At 42.5% G+C, this 25,560-nt stretch overlaps 1 protein-coding gene across 2 annotated transcripts in view; it reads right to left on the minus strand.

Moving 5' to 3' along the window:
- Positions 1-25,560, minus strand: part of TEKT2 (tektin 2) — a 93,431-nt gene that overhangs the window by 12,464 nt on the left and 55,407 nt on the right. For both annotated transcript variants that reach the window (XM_073562892.1, XM_073562888.1), the window contains exons 3-9: positions 23,232-23,357; positions 15,861-16,066; positions 14,661-14,804; positions 12,631-12,745; positions 8,897-9,004; positions 4,594-4,737; positions 3,745-3,824 (exon numbers count right to left, since the gene is read on the minus strand). In XM_073562892.1, the coding sequence (XP_073418993.1) occupies positions 3,745-3,824; positions 4,594-4,737; positions 8,897-9,004; positions 12,631-12,745; positions 14,661-14,804; positions 15,861-16,066; positions 23,232-23,357 (923 nt within the window). The remainder of the gene's footprint in view (positions 1-3,744; positions 3,825-4,593; positions 4,738-8,896; positions 9,005-12,630; positions 12,746-14,660; positions 14,805-15,860; positions 16,067-23,231; positions 23,358-25,560) is intronic.

Below are 25,560 nucleotides of genomic sequence, written 5' to 3' on the forward strand. Positions count from 1 at the left end.
ACCCATAGGCTTGCATTGGCGAGTCTCGACCGAATCTCGGTGCCAATCACAGCATGCTGCGATTTTACATGCACATCGAATACACCTGAGAAAAAACACTGATGTGAGCTGTCCCATGGATTAACACTGGGCCGAGTGCTAAGCGATGACTTCTCGCATAACACTCAGCCGTATTCTAGTTGTGTGACTCCGGCCTAAGGGTGAATTCCAACGCTGCTGATTTTGGTTCAGATAGTTCTGCGACTGAAAATCAGTTGAAATTATGTGAATTGGGGGCGCTAAGGAAGGGGACATTTGCTGAACTTTCCGCAAACAAAATCCACAGTGTGTGAATTCACGCTAAGGGTATGTGCATACGCTGCGGATTCTGCTGCGAATCCGCAAGCAATGTACAGTACCATGTTAGTAAATGGGATTTCAAAACCGCAGTGCACATGATGCAGATTTTTCAGCTCGGATTTGCTGCAGTTTTAAATCGGCAGCATGTTGATTCTTTCTGCGGATTCCGCAGCGGTTTGACACCTGTTCCATTGTCCAGGTGTCAAACCACAGGGGAAAACCGCTGGCAAATCCACAGGAAAACCGCAGGTCACTTTACCTGCGGTTTTACCTGCAAATCCACGCGGAAAAATCCGCAGGTGAATCCGCACTGTGTGCACTCACACTAACAGGCCCTGACATAAATCATTAACCCCTTCCTGACATCTGAGGTACTATCCCCATCCATGGGACCCAGGCCCCTATGCCCATGGACGGGATGGTACGTCATAGCGATCAGCGGCGCTTACGGGGGGAGCGCCGCTGATCGCAGCCGGGAGTCAGCTGATTATCACAGCTGACACCCGACACTATGTGTCAGGGGTGGTCACGGACCGCCCCCGACACGTTAACTCCTGGCACACTGCAATCAAACACGATCGCAGTGTACCAGGGGTTTAGGGAAGCATCGGCAGGGAGGGGGCTCCCTCCGTGCTTCCCTGAGACCCCCGCAGCAGCGCAATGTGCAGCGCTGCTGCGGGGGCCTCCTTCCCTGCAGGTCCCCGGATCCAATATGAAGGCGGGGATCTTCGGGGGCCTGCAGGGAGTCGGCTTCCTCACTGCCTGCAGAGCGCAGGCATGAGGAAGCCTACTGCAGTGCCTGTGTCAGATCGCTGATCTGTGATGACAGTGATGTCCCCCCTGGGACAATGTAATAAAGTTAAAAAAAAAAGTGTAAAAATAATTTATAAAAAAAAAAATCGCTAAATAAATTTAAAAAAAAAAATTCCCTAATCAATTCATTTTTTGGAAATGAAAAAAAAAACAATAAAAGTACACATATTTAGTATCGCCGCGTCCGTAACGACCCGCCCTATAAAACTGTCCAATTAGTTAACCCCTTTAGCGAACCTCTTAAAAAATAAAAATAAAAAACAAAGCAAAAAATAATGCTTTATTATCATACCGCCGAACAAAAAGTGCAATAACGCACGATCAAAAAGACGGATATAAATAACCATGGTACCGCTGAAAACGTCATCTTGTCCTGCAAAAAAACGAGCCACCACACAGCGTCATCAGCGAAAAAATAAAAAAGTTATAGCTCGCAGAATAAAGCGATGCAAAAATAATTATTTTTTAATATAAAATTGTTTTCATTGCATAAAACCGCCAAAACATAAAAAAACGACATAAATGCGGTATCGCTGTAATCATACTGACCTGAAGAATAAAACCGCTTTATCAATTTTACCGCACACGGAACGGTGTAAACGCACCCCCCAAAAGAAATTTTTGAAATGTTGGTTTTTGTTCATTCTGCGTCCCAAAAATCGGATTAAAATGCGATCAAAAAATGTCAAGTGCCCGAAAATGGTACCAATAAAAACGTCAACTCGTCCCACAAAAAATAAGACCTCACATGACTCGGTGGGTCAAAATATGGAAAAATTATAGCTCTCAATATGTGGTGATGCAAAAACTATTTTTACAATAAAAAGTGTCTTTTAGCGTATGACAGCTGACAAACATAAAAACCGCCATAAATAGTAAATCAAACCCCCCGTTATCACCCCCTTAGTTAGGGAAAAATAATACAATTTAAAAAAAAAATGTATTTATTTCCATTTTCCCGTTAGGGATAGGGCTAGGGCTACTTCCCTTCCGAGCCCCGACGTGTGCACATACGGTAGTTTTCTCCCACATATGGGGTCTCAGCGTACTCAGGATAAATTGGACAACAACTTTTGGGGTCCACGTTCTCCTGTTACCCTTGGGAAAATAAAAAAAATTGGGGACTAAAAGATCATGTTTGTGGAAAAAATATGATTTTTTTATTTTCACGCCCGGGCATTATAAACTTCTGTGAAGCCCTTGGGGGTTCAAAGTGCTCACCACACATCTAGATAAGTTCTTTGGGGGAGTCTAGTTTCCAAAATGGTGTAATTTGTGGGGGGGGTTTCCACTGTTTAGGCACATCAGGGGCTTTCCAAATGCGGCATGGCGTCCGATCCCAATTCCAGCCAAAAAAATCAAATGGTTCTGCATCCCTTCCGAGCTCTGCCATGCGCCCAAATAGTGGTTTACCCCCACATGTGGGGTATCAGCGTACTTAGGACAAATTGCACAATAACTTTTAGGGTCCTGTTACCCTTGGGAAAATAAAAATTGGAGGCAAAAAGATCATTTTTGTGGAAAAAATTTGATCTTTTAATTTTACGGCTGTACGTTATAAACTTTTTTGAAGCCCTGGGAGGTTCAAAGTTCTCACCACACATCTAGATAAGTTCCTTGGGGGGGTCTATTTTCCAAAATAGTGTCACTTGTGGGGAGTTTCCACTGTTTTGGCACATCAGGGGCTCTCCAAACGTGACATGGCGTCCGATCTGAATTCCAGCCAATTTTGCATTGAAAAAGTCAAACGGCGCTCCTTCCCTTCTGAGCTCTGCCATGCGCCGAAATAGTGATTCCCCCCACATATCAGGTATCAGCGAACTCAGGACAAATTGCACAATAACTTTAGCAGTCCAATTTCTCCTGTTACCCTTGGTAAAATAAAAAAAAATTGAACCTGAAGTATTTTTTTAGTGAAAAAAACTTAAATGTTCATTTTTTTTTTTAAACATTCAAAAAATTCCTGTGAAGCACCTGAAGGGTTAATAAACTTCTTGAATGTGGTTTTGAGCACCTTGAGGGGTGCAGTTTTTAGAATGGTGTCACTTTGGGGTCACTTTGGGGTATTTTCTATCATATAGATCCCTCAAAGTGACTTCAAATGTGATGTGGTCCGTAAAAATAAAATGGTGTTGCAAAAATGAGAAATCGCTGGTCAACTTTTAACCCTTATAACTTCCCAACTAAAAAAAATTTTGGTTCCAAAATTGTGCTGATGTAAAGTAAACATATGTGAAATGTTACTTATTAAGTTTTTTGTGTGCCATATCTCTGTGATTTAAGGGCATAAAAATTCAAAGTTGGAAAATTGTGACATTTTCAAAAGTTTCGACAAATTTCCGTTTTTTTCACAAAAAAATGCAAGTTATATCAATGAAATTTTACCACTAACATGAAGTACAATATGTAATGAGAAAACAATGTCTGAATCACCGGGAACCATGGAAGCGTTCCAGAGTTATCACCTCATAAAGGGACAGTGGTCAGAATTGTACAAATTGGCCCAGTCATGAATGTGCAAACCACCCGTGAGACTTCTGGTGTATCTAGCAGTGGGGTGAGTAATGGCATGTGATAACAACACAAACTTACTGTGATTGTGCCAGTTTTTGTTTCAGAGCGGCAATAGTACCCTCTAGCTGATGGACCTCATCTGTGAGCCCATACTGCACCTACAGTATAAGTGAAAAATGTTATAACATTGCATTACATGCTACTGTATGTACTATATAGGTCTAGTCTCTCTGCACATTCATTTCTACACAAGGATAAACAATATCCCCTAGATGCCATGTTAGAGGCCTTTCACTCAGCCAAAACAGACCTCCTGCTTTGCACTGATAAGGGGCAAACACCCCAAAACATGTGTCTGTAAATCGAGTGTCTGCTTTAGATTATTATCCTAAGTCAAGTGGCAAGGATTGCTAAAAGGTCAATATTGACTTTTAGGATTGTTACATCCAATAGGTGGAACTAGAGTTCAAGTCCTCTTCCTCTCTAAGGAGGCTATTATCATGAAGAAATTCCAAGAGGAGCATCGATTGGCCTATAAGGTTCCTTATGCCGTCTTGGCACTCTCCACAGGGAGAAACATTATCCATTATATCCTCTGTTAGAGGCCTCTTAACAAGCTAAATCAGACCTCCTGTTTTGCACTGATGAGGGTCAAGCACCCCTAAACACATGCCTGAAAATGCAGTGTCTGGTTTGGCTTCTTATCTTAAGTCATACAGCAAGGGAACCTGTCATGCCCTCAAATGCTATTAAACTGTATATTAACTCAATATGTGCAAGTTAATATCATGTAGGAACATGACAGGTTCCATGTAAAGGATCTATATTTAGGATTGCTACATCCAAGAGGTAGCACTAAAGTTCAAGTTCGCTACCTCTCTAGTTTAAGAGGCTATATGCGCACATTCATTATTACACAAGTCTTACCGTGTCCCTACAAAGGTCTATGTTTGGTCTGTATGTACGGGTCTCAAGCCGTGTGTGGGCCAGTTTTAAAGGCCCACTTTTGTCTCTTAGATCTTTTTCTAAACGTCTTATGTCTTCCTCCAATTCCTCAATCTCATCTTTGGTCTATTTAAAACAAGTTCATGTAAAACAACAATCAATCAGTAGATATGATATTTTTCACAACATTCATAAGAAAAGAGAAATTTTTTACAGTTATAAGCTTATAGACTTATATATATCTACTGTTTAAATCAGATTTTAATGATAAAAATATTTTTCAAAAAAATGTTTAGTAGTTTGTTTCATATTACAAACTGTATAAAAAATGAGAAATCCTGCAGTACTAACACTGGCCACTGGGGCTATTCTAGATTCATTCTTAGGCCTCATACCCATTGGCGATTAAAAAAAACGGTCCCATTTCTGGACTAGAAAAAAGGGTGGAGTGTTATGCCAGTGTCATGCGATTTCTATGCGATTTTCCATCCGTTTTTTTTTCCCAGCAACTCTTTTTCTACAGTCATTTACAGGACCATTTACAGTGTTCTATACCATAGAATGGTGATGTATCCGTTAAAAATGGATGGAAAACGGATGGTGCGTTTTTTTAAATCGCACCCATTGACTTCTATTGGCAAAAATCACTGCAAATCGCAGCATGCTGCGATTTTTTACTCAGACCGATTTTGGCTGAGAAAAAAATTGCAAGTGAGATGTCACCCATTCACTAACATGGGTCAGAGTGCAATCCGATTAAAAATCGGATTGCAATCGTCCGATTTTATCGCCAGTGAGTATGAGGCCTTACTGTTCTTTTGGGAAATCTACATATACATTAGCAGGATTAGACTGACACAGACCTTATCTTTTGTATTGAAGCATCTAATGAGTGTGTGCAAAGGTCACTGTGAAAGAAGTGAGTGTGGTGTGGACATCACTTATTTTGATTGGTGGATAATGTGTTACCTGTAACTGTAATCATACATGTGATTATATGATTCTGAAAAATCTGCTGGAAAGAACAGGAGTCTAAAGTAGCCCAAAGTGGCAAGTATGAAAACTGCAAGATTTCTATATATACAGTTGTGGCCAAAAGTATTGACACCCCTGCAATTCTGTCAGATAATACTCAGTTTCTTCCTGAAAATAATCATTTTCAGGAAGAAACTGAGTATTATCACATGTATGATTACAGTTACAGGTAACACATTATCCACCATTCAAAATAAGTGATGTCCACACCACACTCACTTCTTTCACAGTGACCTTTGCACACACTCATTAGATGCTTCAATACAAAAGATAAGGTCTGTGTCAGTCTAATGCTGCTAATGTATATGTAGATTTCCCAAAAGAACAGTAAGGCCTCATACTCACTGGCGATAAAATCGGACGATTGTAATCCGATTTTTAATCGGATTGCACTCTGACCCATGTTAGTGAATGGGTGACATCTCACTTGCAATTTTTTTCCCAGCCAAAATCAGCAAACACAAATTCTTTGGTATTATTATCTTCATTTAAGTTGTCTTAAATGAAAAAACACAGAGAATGAAGCAAAAAGCAAAACATTGATCATTTCACACAAAACTCCAAAAATGGGCAAGACAAAAGTATTGGCACCCTCAGCCTAATACTTGGTTGCACAACCTTTAGCCAAAATAACTGTGACCAACCGCTTCCGGTAACCATCAATGAGTTTCTTACAATGCTCTGCTAGAATTTTAGACCATTCTTTTTTGGCAAACTGCTCCAGGTCCCTGATATTTGAAGGGTGCCTTCTCCAAACTGCCATTTTTAGATCTCTCCACAGGTGTTCTATGGGATTCAGGTCTGGACTCATTGCTGGCCACCTTAGAAGTCTCCAGTGCTTTCTCTCAAACCATTTTCTAGTGCTTTTTGAAGTGTGTTTTGGGTCATTGTCCTGCTGGAAGAACCATGACCTCTGAGGGAGACCCAGCTTTCGCACACTGGGTCCTACATTATGCTGCAAAATTTGTTGGTAGTCTTCAGACTTCATAATGCCATGCACACGGTCAGTGTGTCCAGTGACAGAGGCAGCAAAGCAACCCCAAAACATCAGGGAACCTCCGCCTTGTTTGACTGTAGGGACCGTGTTTTTTTCTTTGAATGCCTCTTTTTTTCTCCTGTTAACTCTATGTTGATGCCTTTGCCCAAAAAGCTCTACTTTTGTCTCATCTGACCAGAGAATATTCTTCCAAAACGTTTTAGGCTTTTTCAGGTAAGTTTTGGCAAACTCCAGCCTGGCTTTTTTATGTCTCGAGGTAAGAAGTGGGGTCTTCCTGGGTCTCCTAACATACAGTCCCTTTTCATTCAGACGCCGACGGATAGTACGAGTTGACACTGTTGTACCCTCGGACTGCAGGGCAACTTGAACTTGTTTGGATGTTAGTCGAGGTTATTTATCCAACATCCGCACAATCTTGCGTTGAAATCTCTTGTCAATTTTTCTTTTCCGTCCACATCTAGGGAGGTTAGCCACAGTGCCATGGGCTTTAAACTTCTTGATGACACTGCGCACGGTAGACACAGGAACATTCAGGTCTTTGGAGATGGACTTGTAGCCTTGAGATTGCTCATGCTTCCTCACAATTTGGTTTCTCAAGTCCTCAGACAGTTCTTTGGTCTTCTTTCTTTTCTCCATGCTCAATGTGGTACACACAAGGACACAGGACAGAGGTTGAGTCAACTTTAATCCATGTCAACTGGCTGCAAGTGTGATTTAGTTATTGCCAACACCTGTTAGGTGCCACAGGTAAGTTACAGGTGCTGTTAATTGCACAAGTTAGAGAAGCATCACATGATTTTTCGAACAGTGCCAATACTTTTGTCCACCCTCTTTTTTATGTTTGGTGTGGAATTATATCCAATTTGGCTTTAGGACAATTCTTTTTGTGTTTTTTCATTTAAGACAAATTAAATGAAGATAATAATACCAAAGAATTTGTGTTTGCAATCATTTTCAGGATGAAACTGAGTATTATCTGACAGAATTGCAGGGGTGTCAATACTTTTGGCCACAACTGTATATTTTTTTACACAAAACCCATTGCCAAAAATGTTTAAAAAATACATTTAAACACAAGAACCTGATTTCAATAATAAGTACTGCATTTTTCACACTATAAGACGCACTTTCTCCAAAAAATTTGGGAGGAAAATGGGGGGTGCGTCTTATAGTCCGAACACAGGCTTATCGGGGGGTTGTGGCTATGGTGTAGCAGTGAAACCGCCGGCAGCAGAGGTGTGCAATGCTGTGGCGATGCTGAGGCTCGGTGCTGACACTGGGCGGCGTGGAGTACACCTGAGCAGGGTCCTTTACTCAGGATGCCGGAGGCAGAAATGTGGTGATGTCACGGCCCGGTGTCCACGGCGAGCAGAGCCGAGTGCATCACCGGTTTGCCTGCGGCCATCTTTCTGAAGCCGTAGGCCACTGGAGGCGGCGTGTGCGCAGATTGAGATCTCTGTGGCCCTTGGCTTCAGGAAAATGGCCGCTGGAGGCCGTGCATGCGCAGATTGAGATCTCGGTGGCCATTTTCCTGAAGCCAAGGGCCACCTAGAACGCAATCTGAGCACGCGTGGCCTCAGGAAAATGTCCGCTGAGAAACTGGTGATGCACTCGGCTCTGCTAGCCGTGGACACCGGGCCGCGTCGCCGTCACATGTCTGCCGCACGCATCCTGAGGAAGGGACCCTGCTACATGCTCTACTTCACCGCCGACACTGGACCCACAGCATCGCACCCCAAGACTGCAGCATTGCTCCACTTCTGCCGCCGGCTTCCTGAGGAAAGGACCATGCCTCCTGTGACCCTGCTCTACCACCGCCGGCCCTCAGGTAAGATACCTTAAATTCATACAATAAGACGGACCTCCAGCTTATAAAAATCTTTTTTCTGCTATTTTCCACCCCAAAATTTGGGGTGCGTCTTATGGTCCAGTGTGTCTTATAGTCCGAAAAATACGGTAATTTTCAGATTATACATTCCCAGTGTGATGGCCTGTCTTCCCACTTTCTTCAAAGATTACAGGATGCTATAAATGCTATTGGCATTCTGCTGATATTCTTTTGGGATTTCAACTCCTAAATATCTTTAATTACAATGGGCAAGAAACCCCAATGGAAAACATGTAGAAAACGCAAATATTGGCATCAGATTAAAACCTATAGCCTCAGTATTGAAAATCATCAGTACTAACTACAGAGACATAATGTCAGCTATCATAGAATGAAAAAAGCGCAAAAATCAAATGCAGGCTTACATTTTTCTCTTGCCACTTGAGTTCATTGTGAGCTTTTTCAAATTCATGAATCCTTTTCCTGAAAGCAAATTCAACAGCCACTCTCTGAGCTTCCAGCTCATTATTAGTCTGTAGTAAAGGAAAGAATAGCTGTCATGCAGTATGATGCTTTACAAGACTCCACTATTAAAGGATTTTCTGTGACTTTTCAAAATTTGGTAGACAAGTGACTTCTGTAGCCAGTGTAAGTCATCACTTATCAAACTTGGAGGGATGAAAAGGTGAGATTTTCATATGATGAATAACGCTTATTTAATTTTTTTTTAATGTTAGGTAACTGACAAAATGGCTATAAGTGACATGTATGATCTATTAAAAAATCACTTTCCTTAAAACATATCAATTGTAGAACATATTTTCTTAGATCTCTGCATTGTGCCGTTCCTCTGTCATTCTTCCGTTATTAATAAGCAAATTAATTAGCAAACACTGCAAAGATCCGGGGGGGCACAAACTGCTGGAGCTTAACGGGAGCGGCGCAAAAGAATAGTGACGCGCCCCAGAGGCCGTGGGGTACTCGGCACCGAGCCCGTTGACTTCAATGGGAAATGTCACAGTGGCTGTGACCCGGTCCGTGGCCTCAGGCGGTCATGTAAAAGGGGTTGTTTTGAATGAGGATAGAGTTTATAAGATGATTCGTGACGCCACCTGGCGCTGCAGGATTGCTTCTCTGGGACAGATGTTGTGGTGCAGAAGCTCTCCACAGGTAGAGCTGTGGTCCCAGGGCAGATGAAGAGAGTTGTAGATGGTGAGGGGAATGTATAGTGGAGGATGTAGCAGTGCTGGATGAGTGGTGCAGGAATAAGTGGAGGACACTAGGGCTTGTAGTTCCAAAGGCTTTACTCACAGTTTGGTGCACACACAGATGCCGGCTTCAGTGCTGAGTCCTCCAGGTGAGGGGTCCAGATAACTTCCAGATAAGATGAAATGCACCTTTCCAGCTTTCCCAGTCAGTGTTTTCCTTTCCTGGCCGTCTCCAAACTACATGCTGCCTAAACTCCTTCTTCCACTCCAGCGCTTCACAATTAGCATTCCGGGCCAGCAGCTGCGAATCCTGTTCGGACAACGACCCACCGTTCCCGTGACTCTATAAAGCCGCCTTTCCGGTCGGACTAACTGTGGTAGGGGCGATAGTCAATAAAGCAACCAAAGCTATCGGCTTGCTAGTGGAACCCAGAGGAATGCGAACTAGGCTAGGGGCCGTTCCCTTTGCGACCAGTCTGGTTCCTTCCTCCACCTGACAGCTGTCAGCGTGGAACGAGACCAACGGGATGACTTTCCAACCGTGTCCCTGGAAGAACCAATCTTCCAATGGAGAATCTGCTGATTCTTTAGTCCAGTCCGTCTGGCACTCCCCATGCAGTTGGGAGCTGTGCAGACTACGTCCTTCTCCTTCCCTCCCTCTCAGGGGATCTCACAATCTAACCTCAGCCTAGACTCTCCGGCCTTGCTACGCTACGCCCACCTCCCAGCACACTTCGTGTTCCAAGCAGGGAGCCATGAAGGGTGCTCTGCTACACTGTGTGTGTGTGAGTGTGGGTGTTGGAATTCTGGTTGGGTGCATCCATCCTACCTGTTAGTGGGATACCACACCTCTGGTTGAGGTGCAGTACCTCTGTGGCATCTGGACCCGCAGGGGCGCCACAATAGCTCAACACAGTAGCTGGTAAATAAAAGACTAGGGACAGGGACCTTAGATTAGTAGGACCACTCCTGCACTGCAATAAGAAAAAACTGCAGGAGTTGGGCTTTGTGTTTTTAATAAAACACTTTTCAAGTCTTACATAGATCTGAAAATGCAAAAAGTCACACAACAAAACTAAATAAAAAGCACTGCGGCTGTAGGCTTTTTCAGAAAAAAAACAACAAAAAAAACATGGCATTTTTATGAAGAGAAAGGTAAAATAAAAAGGTCAAAATCGCTCTAGTTGTAAACTGTACTTTTATTTACTTTCCCAGGAAAGAATAACTACCAAACGACAGCAAGATGCTTTATAATTACATTTTTATTATTTGGTTTATGTGCTGTAAAGCAAAAACAAACAGCAGGTAGATTCCTGATGCTATGTTTTTCATTTTTATGTTGAAGTGAAACTGTGGTCAGCTATGGATGTCACTTATTAGATGCACTTGAAAGGGTTTGTCAAATATTTTTATCTAAATGGACCCAACATGGCAGTCAAGTATAAAAAAGGTTGCTTACTAGTGATGAGCGGGTATACTCGTTGCTCAGGTTTTCCCAGCATGCTCAGGTGTCCTCCGAGTATTTTGGCATGCTCGGAGATTTAGTTTGTGTCGAAGCAGCTGCATGATTTATGGCTGCTAGACAGCCTGAATACAGTACATGAGGAGATTCCCTAACAAACAAGCATTCGTCAAACACCACAACAAAATACTTTGAGGACACCCGAGCATGCTCAGGAAAACTCGAGCAACGAGTATTCTCGCACATCACTATTGCATACCTATTGATCTTCTGCCATGGGAATGGATAGTACCGCTGCATGGGTCTCCGGCTTCTTCTTTCGGCTCATATGACGAGGAATCACTGCAGCTAATCAAAGGCCACAGAGGCGAAGAACACATCACTTCTGCAGCCAGTATTTGGCTACAATGGTCATGTGTTCGTAAGACCAAAACTGGATGTAAAGACACTGGTTGAGTCACTGCCACACGAGCCAGGAGAAAAAGTCAGGAGATGAGCAGGAGACCTGCAGGAATGTCATAGGACTGGTAAATGAGTGAACACTTCTTCTAACAAAAAGATGAAAAAAATAAGTGTGCCTTTCATATTCATAATCTAAAGATAATAGCTCCACAGACATGGATACAGATTTGATTCTCGCAAGTAATAAAACAATTAACACCGTTCCAGTGCCGGACTGGGGTGTGAAGGGCCCACTTTTCAGCTACAAGCAAATGTGACATTATCCTTAATCACAAATTTCTATAGCAATGACCTGGGTTGATTGATAAATGAATAAGATGCTGTCTTTGTCTGTCATAGTGATTCATGTACAGTATATAGTGCCAGGTACTGCTCATATAAGAGGGTGGTGACTCACCCCTGTACAGGGGCCCACCGGAGGATTCTCCAGTTCTCCTGTGGGCCAGTCCAAGCCAGCAGAAAGGTATTGCAAACTCTCTTTTGTGTTCTCTCAGTTCTGCACTATGCCATGTGAACTGTGGAAATGAGCTCATAGTCCCTGTGAATGAAATAATGGGAGACTCTATACTGAACATACAGCTAGAATAGTAGGGCACATGGTTCTTTGATAAGAAAAAGAACTGCAAGATTTTATAGTATCCTCAGTTTTTCTGCAAAATTGATCCCATTGCTTTTGTGCTGTGCAGGCGATGCAAGTCTCAGATGGGTACATATGTTCACATCTGGTAGGATAGACCCTGATGTAAGGCCAACTGTTGGACTAGTACTTCTATTCTTATCGGTCAGCCTGTTTCACCAGGCATATTGGGGCACTTTTTAGTCTATAGCTGTCCATGAAGGAGCCCATCCATGGCTGTCGATTGTGAAGACACTGATAGATTTATTTCTGTGTGTTACTCGCAGGGTTCTTACCAAATTCTGGATGGAGAATTGGCTTAGAGGAAATCTCACAGCCAGAACATTATAATATTATGCGGTATTCAGTAATATCTAGATATGTTTTAAAATAAAATGATCAGGATTTTACCTGTGCAATTGTCAAAGCAATGGCTTCTCTCAGTTGTGCAGAGGCTCTGAGCTCAGCTTCTGCTCTGTCCTTGTTGTAACGGCTGAATTGTTCCCATTCCTGGGGAGTAGTAGACCTGACAAGATACTATACTTAGTGAATGAATGAAGGTGACGAGACCGGAGTAGTCTGGAAAGCTTGCAATTTGTTACCATCTTCTCACACCAGCCATTATAAGGTATCAACCACTGAGGACTCTCAAATTGTAATATTCTTCCATCTACTGGCTAACACAGTACAAAGATATATATCTTTCCTGTATACATAGTAATCATCTCTACCAAACTATGGAATCCTATAATTTACATTTAGAATTTTTGGATTATGTACTGAGGCCTTATTTGTAGAAATAATTTTCAAGCCACCTCTAAAATCTAAAAATAAAGCAATTGATTAATTGTTATAGTGAACATTAACATTTTTGTTCCAAACGGTGCTATTTATATGCAAAGAAAACCCTATTTAAATTTTGTTTTAAGGAATTCGTAGCTAATGTAATGGAAGATGAGCTGTTCTTTCAGGACTTCTGTAAATTAGCTGGAGCAGAATGGCTGGCAAGTCCAATCTATAGAAGGCAGATCACGCAATGCTTCACTTTCTATGTTGTGCAGCTTAACCCTTACCAGTAGTTTCCTCTGCAGGTTACAGCTAATTGATTGGGTTCCTAGAGGCAGGACAATCTAAATAAGTCATTTTCAGGGGACATATGTATTGCTATATACTTACCCGTTACTCTCTATATATTAGAGATTAATATACTCAATAATCTTTGGTCTCTGCTGTTCTCTGTGCACTCTCGTATGTACCTGCAGTACTTTTTTTTGTCCCTTTTTCCCTCCAGTGGCCTATATTGTTGGCATTAATATTTGTATGGATCAATAAAGAATATATTTGTCTTTTATTATTGGTGGTATTTTTTACTCCACATGTGTTCTCTTGTTTTGCTCTATGTGATTATTGTTATGCTGTAATGTCTATCGTCTGTACAAGTCCCCTCTATAATGTAAAGTGCTACAGAATATGTCGGCGCTGTAGAAATAAAATTATTATTATTATTATTAACTTATCCATAGTTAGGACTGTGCTAATTAGATGGTTTATTTATTCTGCACCAAGTGCAGATTGGTTGCTTCTCCATAATGTATACTTGTACACAGGGGTGGATTAAGGGTAGCCAGGGCCCGGGGCAGTTCAGACTCTGTGGGCCCCCCTCGTCACGTGACGGGGGTCACGAATCGTAGAGCCACACTCTACATAGAGAATAATGGGGCCTCCAGCACCGACCTCCACCCGCAGAGCCGCACTCCACATAGAGAATAATGGAGCCTCCAGCACCGACCTCCACCCGCAGAGCCGCACTCCACATACATGGCTGCTCTCAGTGCTCTGTGCTGTGCGCACAGGACCTGTGATGAGGTCACAGGAGGGGAGGAGACAGGGGTCACATGATCGGGGGCCCTGACACCTTCCCTCCTGTGATCTCATCACAAGCCTTTGCACGCTACCAGCAGCATCAGCGTTCACGCTACTTGTAGATGCTGCTGGTAGCAGAGCACATAATGCCGCCCCCACGGTCACTCACTTTTAGGTGGGGAGAAGATGGAGTGCCATTGCAGCAGCCAGCAGGAATGTGGTGGGGGCCCCCTTAGAAGCTCTTGTGGTGGGGGCCCCGGGGCTGAAGCCCCGCCTGCCCTGCCTATAATCTGGCCCTGCGCGGTGGCGGATTATAATGGGGCAATTTACTGGCCTGGGCTGTGGGCCCCTTAACCCCACTGGGCCCGGGGCAACTGCCCAAATTGACCTCATTATAATCCGCCACTGCTTGTACAACTGGATAATGCAGCCTTGATCTTACGACACTTTCACACACCACTGACATAAAGTAGAAATGGCTAGAATTGCTAACAGCATCAGACGACACACAATACAACTTCTACATAGTTAGAGCCCTGAAAGCACAGGACAATCAGTCACACTCTTCAAATCCTTACCCATGAGGTACACGCGTTGGATCCACTTTCAGTGATATATTTGGAGAATTTTTGGTAAGTGAGAGACATGTTCGGTCTATATCCAATGTTTCCACTTTGCCTCTCTGATCCCAGTTTAGCTGCTGGCGAGACTCCTGCAGTAGACTAAAGGAGAAACCCAGTAAATAATGTAACGCTGACAAACGAGCTTTTCACATACGTGTCTTGGCTACTGCTCATGAGTTGCGGCCTTATATTCAGGCAATGATACAATCTTCTCTCTGAAAGCTAGTGGATAAAGATTTTTTAACCAGTTTAAGACTGGGTCATTTTCTCCCATTCCTGACTGGATACGTTTTAAATTTATTTTGTAAGCGGAGTTTTATGAATTCTAAACTTTTTTCCTCATTCACATATTCAAATGATTTTTGAATTTTTTTTGCTATTTTTTTAATGTGAAAATTACCAATTAAATTAATATTTAATTGCTGACTCCTCTCCTTCAGAATTATTTTTATATGTATGATATAGATTACATTTTTTCATTATTTTTTTATATATTTTCATTTATTTTACAAACTGTGTCTGCCATATAGGTAATAAAAGACCCTTGAGGCCTTTCAACATAACCATACTTTTTTATTAATGATTTCCCACGTAACTGGGGCTGGAATATTAGCCCCAGTTACAGGCTAAATTAAACTTTCTGCCAACACTGTATAGCTGATCTAGGTCTGCTAGTTCGAACATATTTTCCCTTTTGGCATGTGGCGATCACAGCAAGATGCAGCATTGGTGTAGTGCTCAGCCCCCTTCTAATTTTCAGTTGGTGCTTTCAAAATCTAATGGAGCAGAGAGGGTGAGGAGGTAGGGGCAGACAAACTGTCATCCCCTATATCTGAAATGGGAAAATCTGTATTCACTGCAGACACATTTTACTTGTGAATTGAGATTTTTGAGTGAAAAATCAGCCCAGGAGGAGAAAGAATCAGATTTCTTTGACAAGACATATGACAAAGATTCTTATTTTCATGTGTACTATTAATTTAGTAAATAAAAATTAAAACGATGACTACTCTTTATGGCAGAAATACCCCTATGAGGATATTAGTTTAACTTCTGTCTGAGGTTTACTTATTCATTATCAGAAGACTTTTCACATCTGAATAAGACTCTGTATAGAGAAAGATATAACAATTTCAGGCATTTTTAGAATTTTACCAGAGCTGTTCAAAAGCCTCACTGATCTTCTGCTGCAGTGCCTTTCGAACTCCTTCAATCACTTCCACCTCTTTGTGCACCTCATCGTCCACAGGATCTTTCACCAGGTCAATGTCTCGGCGGCTCTCACGGAGGGTCAGGCATTCTATAGCTACATCTGATGGGACATTTTTGGCCTGCAAGGCACGTTCTGCTTCATCTTTCATCTGTAATCACCCACAAGTAAATTGAGACTGGTAGAAGCAATGTCAATCAACAAACATCTTTTGGGCCTTTGCCGTTGCACAATTCTGTGTTCTGAAGTCGAGCTCACCAGGATGCTAAATAGCACATGTGCCGTGCACACAGCCACCTGACTGTAGATAGAGTGTTTCTTGCTTAGTATTCTAGATTACTTTGACCTAATAAAAGCCGATCAGAGGTATGGTAAGAAACAAAGTCCACAATTCTATGTAGACAGAAATTTCGCTAAAACGATGGTTCTCTCCATATAAAATACCATGCTATCAACAGCACATCATCTGTTAAAACGTGCAGAAAAAATCATCGCACCCGACTTCCAATCATCTTGCTCATTCATCAGGTGTCTGCCAACCTGTTTAGATGGGCCAGATGGAACAATTATTGACCCATCTAAATGCGCCTTAAGACACTCCCATTGTTTCTGGCAACTACTTCATTGAGGGGTTTTTTTTGCCCAACTTCCTCCAACATTATCAAAAAAACGATTAGCAAACAATTATTATCATCAGAATATGACCTAAATCAATTTTTTGTATTAAATGTTTATATATATATTTTTTTAATTCTAGCAATTTTTTTTAGTTACATATCACGATTTGTATTAAATGTAAAAAATAATAGAAATCTTACATATCAACACTGGCCACAAGGGTTCTTTTTACACTCTATACTTCCTATTGTTTCAGGAAATAATATATGTACAGTAGCCACTAAGGTTAGACCCCGACCCTATCTTTTGTATTGAAGTATCTAATGAGCGTGTCAAAAGATCATTGTCAAGGAATAATACATTAAGTGATAAATAGTCATCATGGGAAAACTCATTTACATGGAATCTGTCAGTAAGATCAGCCCTCCTAGGCATGTCACAGGAAGTTGAACAAAATTATACTTTGATATCTGCGATCCAATGTCTTATTTCAGAGAAAGCCACACTTTTCTTAATAGGTAAATTAACTGTTAAGATCTATGGTACGGACACACAGTTGTGGCCAAAAGTATTGACACCCCTGCAATTTTGTCAGATAATACTCAGTTTCTTCCTGAAAATGATTGGAAACACAAATTCTTTGGTATTATTATCTTCATTTAATTTGTCTTAAATGAAAAAACATAAAAGAGAATGAAGCAAAAAGCAAAACATTGATCATTTCACACAAAACTCCAAAAATGGGCAAGACAAAAGTATTGGCACCCTCAGCCTAATACTTGGTTGCACAACCTTTAGCCAAAATAACTGCGACCAACCGCTTCCGGTAACCATCAATGAGTTTCTTACAATGCTCTGCTGGAATTTTAGACCATTCTTCTTTGGCAAACTGCTCCAGGTCCCTGATATTTGAAGGGTGCCTTCTCCAAACTGCCATTTTTAGATCATTGCTGGCCACCTTAGAAGTCTCCAGTGCTTTCTCAAACCATTTTCTAGTGCTTTTTGAAGTGTGTTTTGGGTCATTGTCCTGCTGGAAGACTCATGACCTCTGAGGGAGACCCAGCTTTCTCACACTGGGCCCTACATTATGCTGCAAAATTTGTTGGTAGTCTTCAGACTTCATAATGCCATGCACACGGTCAAGCAGTCCAGTGCCAGAGGCAGCAAAGCAACCCCAAAACATCAGGGAACCTCCGCCATGTTTGACTGTAGGGACCGTGTTTTTTTCTTTGAATGCCTCTTTTTTCTCCTGTAAACTCTATGTTGATGCCTTTGCCCAAAAAGCTCTACTTTTGTCTCATCTGACCAGAGAACATTCTTCCAAAACGTTTTAGGCTTTTTCAGGTAAGTTTTGGCAAACTCCAGCGTGGCTTTTTTACGTCTCGGGGTAAGAAGTGGGGTCTTCCTGGGTCTCCTACCATACAGCCCCTTTTCATTCAGACACCGACGGATAGTACGGGTTGACACTGTTGTACCCTCGGACTGCAGGGCAGCTTGAACCTGTCTGGATGTTAGTCGAGGTTCCTTATCCAACATCCGCACAATCTTGTGTTGAAATCTCTTGTCAATTTTTCTTTTCCGTCCACATCTAGGGAGGTTAGCCACAGTGCCATGGGCTTTAAACTTCTTGATGACACTGCGCACGGTAGACACAGGAACATTCAGGTCTTTGGAGATGGACTTGTAGCCTTGAGATTGCTCATGCTTCCTCACAATTTGGTTTCTCAAGTCCTCAGACAGTTCTTTTGCCTTCTTTCTTTTCTCCATGCTCAATGTGGTACACACAAGGACACAGGACAGAGGTTGAGTCAGCTTTAATCCATGTGAACTGGCTGCAAGTGTGATTTAGTTATTGCCAACACCTGTTAGGTGCCACAGGTAAGTTACAGGTGCTGTTAATTACACAAATTAGAGAAGCATCACATGATTTTTCGAACAGTGCCAATACTTTTGTCCACCCTCTTTTTTATGTTTGGTTTGGAATTATATCCAATTTGGCTTTAGGACAATTCTTTTTGTGTTTTTTCATTTAAGACAAATTAAATGAAGATAATAATACCAAAGAATTTGTGTTTGCAATCATTTTCGGGAAGAAACTGAGTATTATCTGACAAAATTGCAGGGGTGTCAATACTTTTGGCCACAACTGTAGATCTTCCTGAGAATCTGCATCCAGAGCTTATTTTAAATGAAAGGGGTCATTACCAGTGTGAGACATGTAATGACTGACTCTACTCTCCCGATCTACATGTCTCACATGTCTTAATGCCCATTTTAATTTAAAATAAGCTATTGAGGCAGATTGTAATGCAGATCTGTGCCCGAACCAAAGATTTTAACAACTCCTTTACTTATTAAGAAAAATGTGAATTTATCTGGAACGAGACACAGGATTTCAGATATCAAGGCAGAGGCATATCTGGGGGGGGAGGTCAGTCAGGGCAGCCAGCAGGGGGGGTGCCATCGGGTCACCTAATGTGGTGGCCTGAAGTGTCTCCCATGGCGGCTGGATTTTGCTACCCCTGGACTGGGAGTTGGCCATTCTCTCACAGAAGACTCACAGAAGGTGCAGTGCGCCGGCTCTCAGTGAACAATTGTACTCATGGTGTTTCAGACGCGAGTACAATTTAAGCTCTGACCGTGGGGTCAGAGTAATGTCAGCAGCGTGATCAGATCATGTGATCACGCTGCTGATCCCACTCGCCGTTGCACACAAGCCCAAATACATTGTTGGTAAGGGATCTACACTAGTGGAGCTGAAGACACCGAAGATTAAATGTAAAGGGGAGAGATTTAGGGTGGTGTAGGGAGATTTACTGTGGTGGGGGAGATTTACTGTGTGTGTGTGGGGGGAATTTGAGGACACAGGGGAGCAAGGAAGGGAGAGGTGCAGACACAATATGGGAAGTGGGAGAAATTTGAAGACATAAAATGAGGGGAATGGGGGCGCATGAAGAAACAGTATGGGGGTTGGGTGCAGACATAGTATGGTGAGAGGGGGGGATAGGTGAAGACACAGTGAGGTGAGTGGGAAAATGGGTGGGAACACAGTAGGATGAGTGGGGAGTGTGGACACAGTATGAGGAGCAAGGAGAAAATGTATGCGGACACAGTAATTAATGATAGGATTGATGCGGACACAATATGGGGAGTCAGGGGATGTGTGAAGAAGCAGTATGGAGAATGAGAGTGTAACTGTATGAGGAGGGAGAGAGAAACGTGTGAGTAGACTATTGGGGGGAATAGTGCGAGAAGTCAGTATGGGGGGATTAAAGTGTGAGTGGGCACAAAATAGAGATTGAGTAATGGGGGTAGCATGGGAGGACAGTGTAAGGGCATAGCCAGGAAGGGATACTAAGCCAACAAGGGGGAGTGTGGTGAGGGGGCACAGTATAGAGACTGAGCCCTATATGGTGGGCACAGTGTGAAGAGGTGGCCAGTATGGAAAGGAGAGTGCAGTGTGGAAGGCATGTACCATAAAAGGGACAGTGTGGGTCATATTTTGTGCAGGGAATATAGTGACGGGCAATTATTTGTTTAGGGGCTCAGCGTAGGGCAGATATTTTTATTCATGAGCATTATAATGACACTGCTATCTTTAAGAGCGCCTTGTGGGAATGTGCTGCAGAAGACTGGAGAAGATGAAAGTCTGCAGCCACGAGCTGTGTAAGAGAAAACTTATCATGGCACCTGGAAAAGATGAAGAAGAAAAGAAAGAGAACAACTCCTGAGACAATGGCATCTATAAGATACCTGGATGTAAAAAAAATTTTTGTGATACTGACTAATTCTCATATATTTATTTATGTTAGGAGCACTAAAGGGGATGTCCAAGTTTGTGATTAGTCTGCAGTCATTCTATGTGAGTGCAGACTTCTGAATTCTCACAGTACGGACTGCACGCTGTCAGGATTCTCTGGTGCCGGCAATTTGCATACATGCGGTCATGTGCCGACTATACATGCATGGCTTCACTCAATAAAATTTAATTGAGCAAGGCCAGACACGTCTACTCAGAATGTGGCCAGAAGTATATAAATTGCATACTTGTGCAAGCAAGAATCCTAAAAGTGTACAGTGCATGCACTGTGAGAATTCAGAAGAATTCACCTCAAACCTGGACAAGCCCTTTAATTATAAAATGAATTCCTGTAGTATACCAATATTAACAATATTAACAGTGTGTAATTGTGAAGGTCACGTGTGACTGGACACACTGCCTCCAGCAGGGCGAATTTCTCTGATACACGTGACCCTGGATACACCGCCTCCAGTAGGACGAATTTAAATAATAAAGGGAAACACCAGGGAAACCGATACAATGGAGGGCCCTGCGATAGGGAACAGGGACGTGGAGACCTCCTGCACTCCCCTGAATCAGTGTTTCTGCACTCCTAACAGTCCCTAAGCAGGTTCCGCACCTGGCGCCGAGCAGGATACCTAAAAACCCTAGCTCGCCCTGCACCTAGCCCTTTCTAGTGAAATGGACGGGGCAGAAACTAATCCCACCACTGCACTGAAACACACAAAAGGAAAGGTACAAACAGGGATAACACCACTTAGCTCTGCTCTGTTGCTCTTGCTCCCAGCAACAGAGTCCAGCACCAGAATGCAGCTTTCCTCCTGAACAGCTGCTCCTTCACCAAGCTTAGTCAGAGCTGCAAGGAACTCCTCTCTATGGCTCCTTCCACACCAGGACTCTGACTGAGCTGCCATGAACTCTCTCTAGCTCCTTCCTCCACCAAGGATGGTTGGAAATGACCAATATCACCAGCAGTGAGTGAGAGAACAAGACACTCCTATATAGTTAAGCCAGAGCAATCACACCTGTTAGTGATAATCACATGCACTAAAGTAACCACAGTGCAATGACCCTATCGGCCACCGAGGGCAAAACTAGAACTGAAACCACACAGTGCAATGACCCTAATGACCACCGGGGGCAAAAACAAACCCCAAACACATAGCCTAAGGAAAAAAAAAGGTTACGAGTGCTTTTATCAGTCATAATCCAGCATGGATCATGACAGTAATATATTCACTGTCAGGATTCACCTCTGCTTGCTGGTTCCAGCAGTCATCACATGGCCACTCATTTGAGATTTTCAATCTTATGGACATGTGACAACGAGCTTATCTCCTTGTTTCTCTCAGCTTTTCACTGAACACTGACAGAATTAGTAAGAGCAGCTTGTCTACTAAGTCTAGTTTCACATTAGCATATGGCCAAGGTGCGGACGGCTGCTTGGCTTCCTCCATGAAGCTCCGCCCCCGGCCGCACCTCCACCGGTCAGTTCCGCCTCTGTCGGCATGCGGCCTGCGTACCCTATCTTTAGCATTAGGTACACAGGCCGTGCCGATGAATGCAGATGCCTCCGCATGCGTCTTTTCGTGCAAATCACATATGTGCTTGAGGGGGGAAGGCGCCAAACTTAATTCTTGCCCCGGGTGGCATAAAACCTAGATACACGTCTGTATCCAGATATCATTTTATTAAACTTTCTACGACTTTTATGTCCATATAGACAGCTTAGGAGAGTAGATAAAACATTTCCAGGAGAGTAATGTATGGCATATACAGTAAATCTCCTTACTCTAAGTTGGCGCTCTCCACAAGAACTTTACCCCTTCGGTCCCAGAGTTCATGCTGAGAATGCTGTCGCTGCCCCACACTCAAGTGTCCTCAGGAAGCATTCACTGATGTGAAACGAGAGTTGGAGTGTGGGGAGGCGGCAGAATTCTCACCATGAACCCGGGTGAGTAACTTTCTCCAATACTCCTTCCCTTTTTTCCCCAGAACTTATATACCGTATGTCTTCACTGGATCCCCCTTTATATTTATTGGCACGTGCACTGAATGTACTTGCCTTCTGTAGCCTCCAAGCTACGGATATAATATACCTTCTTGTGCACTTGCACTTTCTGTGTTTACCTGGGTTTTCAAACCAATTATAATAATATTTTCATTTTTTATGCTTATTATTCTGGTTGCATATTTTTGTTACGTTGATATTTACTTAGTTTCTCTCAGATAATTCTCAGACATTTGATCACTTGTGGGTCGTGGTGTCCATGTTCCCTGCCTTCATTTTTAAATCCTGTTTTTTCTTTGTCTTATACAGTATATGTTTTTTATTCTATCTTGTATGTCAATTGGTGTTCTATTAATAAAGTATTTGGTTCGCATTGTTGCTTGTTATTTGTTTATTCAATGCAGATTTTTAGGTTTATAGTTTTAGGTCTGCTTGAATGAGTGCTTTATTTCACCTTATATGCTTTGTGCCTTTGACATTGGGTTATTTTGCTTCTACTATAGGTTTCAACCACAAAACTTCTGTGTTGCAAATGGAGTGTCTGGTTTGGCATATTATCCTAATGTCATATGGCAAGGCTCATTAAAGAGTAGATTCAGAATAGATTCTGACTTTTATTTTAGGATTGCTACTCCCCCTATGATTGGCACTAAAGCTCCAGTACTCTTCTATGAAGAGGCCTTTTACATAGTTGATGGATATGAAATTCTGTAGACAAGATCAGGATGGAAAACTCACCTGTTCACTTATTCCTAGAATTAGAGCTGGAACACACTGAGAGTGATGAAATGGCATAAAAATCCAAAGATTGTTGACTATTTGACCTGATATTGTGTGATCACATGAGATATGCCACACAAATAGGAATTCGAAAATAAGACTCACCAGTGTCAAAGCCTCAATTTCAGCATCTACTTCCGACAGACACTTGTCCAACACCAGTTTCCAGTTTTCCACCTCATCAATGCGAGCAGAAAGTCGGGTACAGTTGTCCTCCTCATCCCATTTAGTCTAATCAAGAAGGACAGTTTGGTTATTCATTGTCACAGTAAGATCTCATGCTCCAAACCACAACCAAATTCATTATAGGGCGGCACGGTGGCTCAGTGGTTAGCGCTGCAGCCTTGCAGCGCTGGGGTCCTGGGTTCGAATCCCACCAAGGACAACATCTGCAAGGAGTTTGTATGTTCTCCCCGTGTTTGCGTGGGTTTCCTCCGGGCACTCCGGTTTCCTCCCACATTCTACAAGACATACTAATAGGGAATTTAGATTGTGAGCCCCATCGGGGACAGTGATGATGATGTGTGCAAAATGTAAAGCGCTGCGGAATATGTTAGCGCTATATAAAAATAAAGATTTATTATTATTATTATAGAATATCATAAAAGGAATCATGTAACAGTGAAGGGACCAAAGGGCTGTCAAGCTTCTTCTAAACATTATCTAATACACACAAACCATCCACATAAAATGTACTATATCTACATTGTGTTCTGAGACTAGTGGGCTTCTTCAAGACCACTTTCTATGTTCAGCTCTGTTCCATCTGTGTCGCCATTCAGAGCATCTCTAGCAGATTCTGTCATGTCTGACAGGAAAAGTAGCGAGATGTGCTACACTGTTTTTCCAGTAAAAATTATGGCCTCCTCACTGAAATCTGACAGACAGCATATAAGTCATCATATTATTCATCAATGTGAAAAAATGGCATGTTTAAAGAGGATCTATTGCCAGATGAAAAATGGCCAGTTATTGCTCTTATTTTAATCTCCCTGCACCCAGAGTACGGTAATCTTTTTTTTTTTTTAATCCGCCATACGGTTCCATAGATATGGGCCTTTTTATTTAATGATAATTATTTATGTTCGTAACCAAGGAGGCATGTTCCAAGGGTAATAATGCAGAGCAAAAAAAAGTCAGAGAAAAATGCTATGCCCAAACACAAATACACAACAAAATGCAGCAGACCCCCAAGATTAAGATGGAGGTAGCAAAATACCAATGACACAACCACTTGCAAACTCACCACATATCAAGGGGTGGCTGCCTAGTATTCCAAATGCACAAAGGTTTGTATAGGGTGTTATTCACACCATTATGTGAGATGCACTGCTGTCCAGATAACAGTCTATTACCAACACCCCTTATATCAGATTTGGCAGGCTGCCCAGTACCATAAGTATTTAGTGGAGGGACTCATGAGACAATGTGGACCCTTGACATGGGTTGATTTTGAGCTTGTGTATTTTAACCAAAATATAGACCATGCATTATATACATCTTTGTGGCACATTTTTCCTTTTTTTATGAAAGGTCCAGGCAGGGCCTTTCAGTGGTGGCTGGGTAATTTGGGGTGTCTTTACCCTGGGGTGTACTTATGGTTCTGGAAAGCCCGCCTAATGGTAGGGGCATCCGGACAAGGTGCATCTCAGGTAATGGTGTGCGCTTAGAATACTAGGCAGCCACCCCCTGATACGTACTTTGCATATGGTTGTTATATTTGCATTTTTCACCCGTGCTGCCCCCCGCCTTTATCATGGGGTCTTGATGTTTCCTGTTGTGAATTTGGGTTTGGGCATGGATGATATTGGTATGTATGGATTTCTTTGACTTTTTTTCAATTTTTTTCAGTGAACTATTAATAATGCAGAGAAGACTAAAGACATGACCCTAAAGACTCCTGTGAGCCATATCTGGTTGGTGAAGACTATTAAAATTAGCACTAAATTAAGAGGCCCATATTTCTGGAATTGTATGGCAGATTTTAACAAAGAAAAAAACAGGATTATCATGGGAGCAATGGGAATAAAAGAATACCAAAAACTGGTTATTTTTGACCAGGTGACAGGTCCTCTTAAAGGGGTTCCAATTGATAAGTCTGCAGTGACTCTGTGTGAATGAAGACTTATGACTCTCACCAGCGCATGCACTGTGCGCAGTGGGGATTCACCGTTTTAGGAGCCGGGACCAGAGGGTATGTATGAGTTATACATACTGCCAGTCAGAGGGCATCGCCTCGCTCCATGCACTTGTATTGAGCAAGGATGCACCCTGACTAGTGACGTGCCGTCCAGTTGGCATGGCTGTCTAGGGGTCACACCCACTGGACGGGTTCTAGCAGGGAAGCATGTATAATGCATACATACCCTCCGGTACCGGCTCAGGAACATGCGAATCCCCACAATGCGTGCACTGCAGTTACTCTGTGTGACTT

This window comes from Dendrobates tinctorius, unplaced genomic scaffold (genome assembly GCF_039654945.1).
Source record: "Dendrobates tinctorius isolate UK_male_01 unplaced genomic scaffold, ASM3965494v1 ptg000015l, whole genome shotgun sequence".
NCBI lineage: Eukaryota > Metazoa > Chordata > Amphibia > Anura > Dendrobatidae > Dendrobates > Dendrobates tinctorius.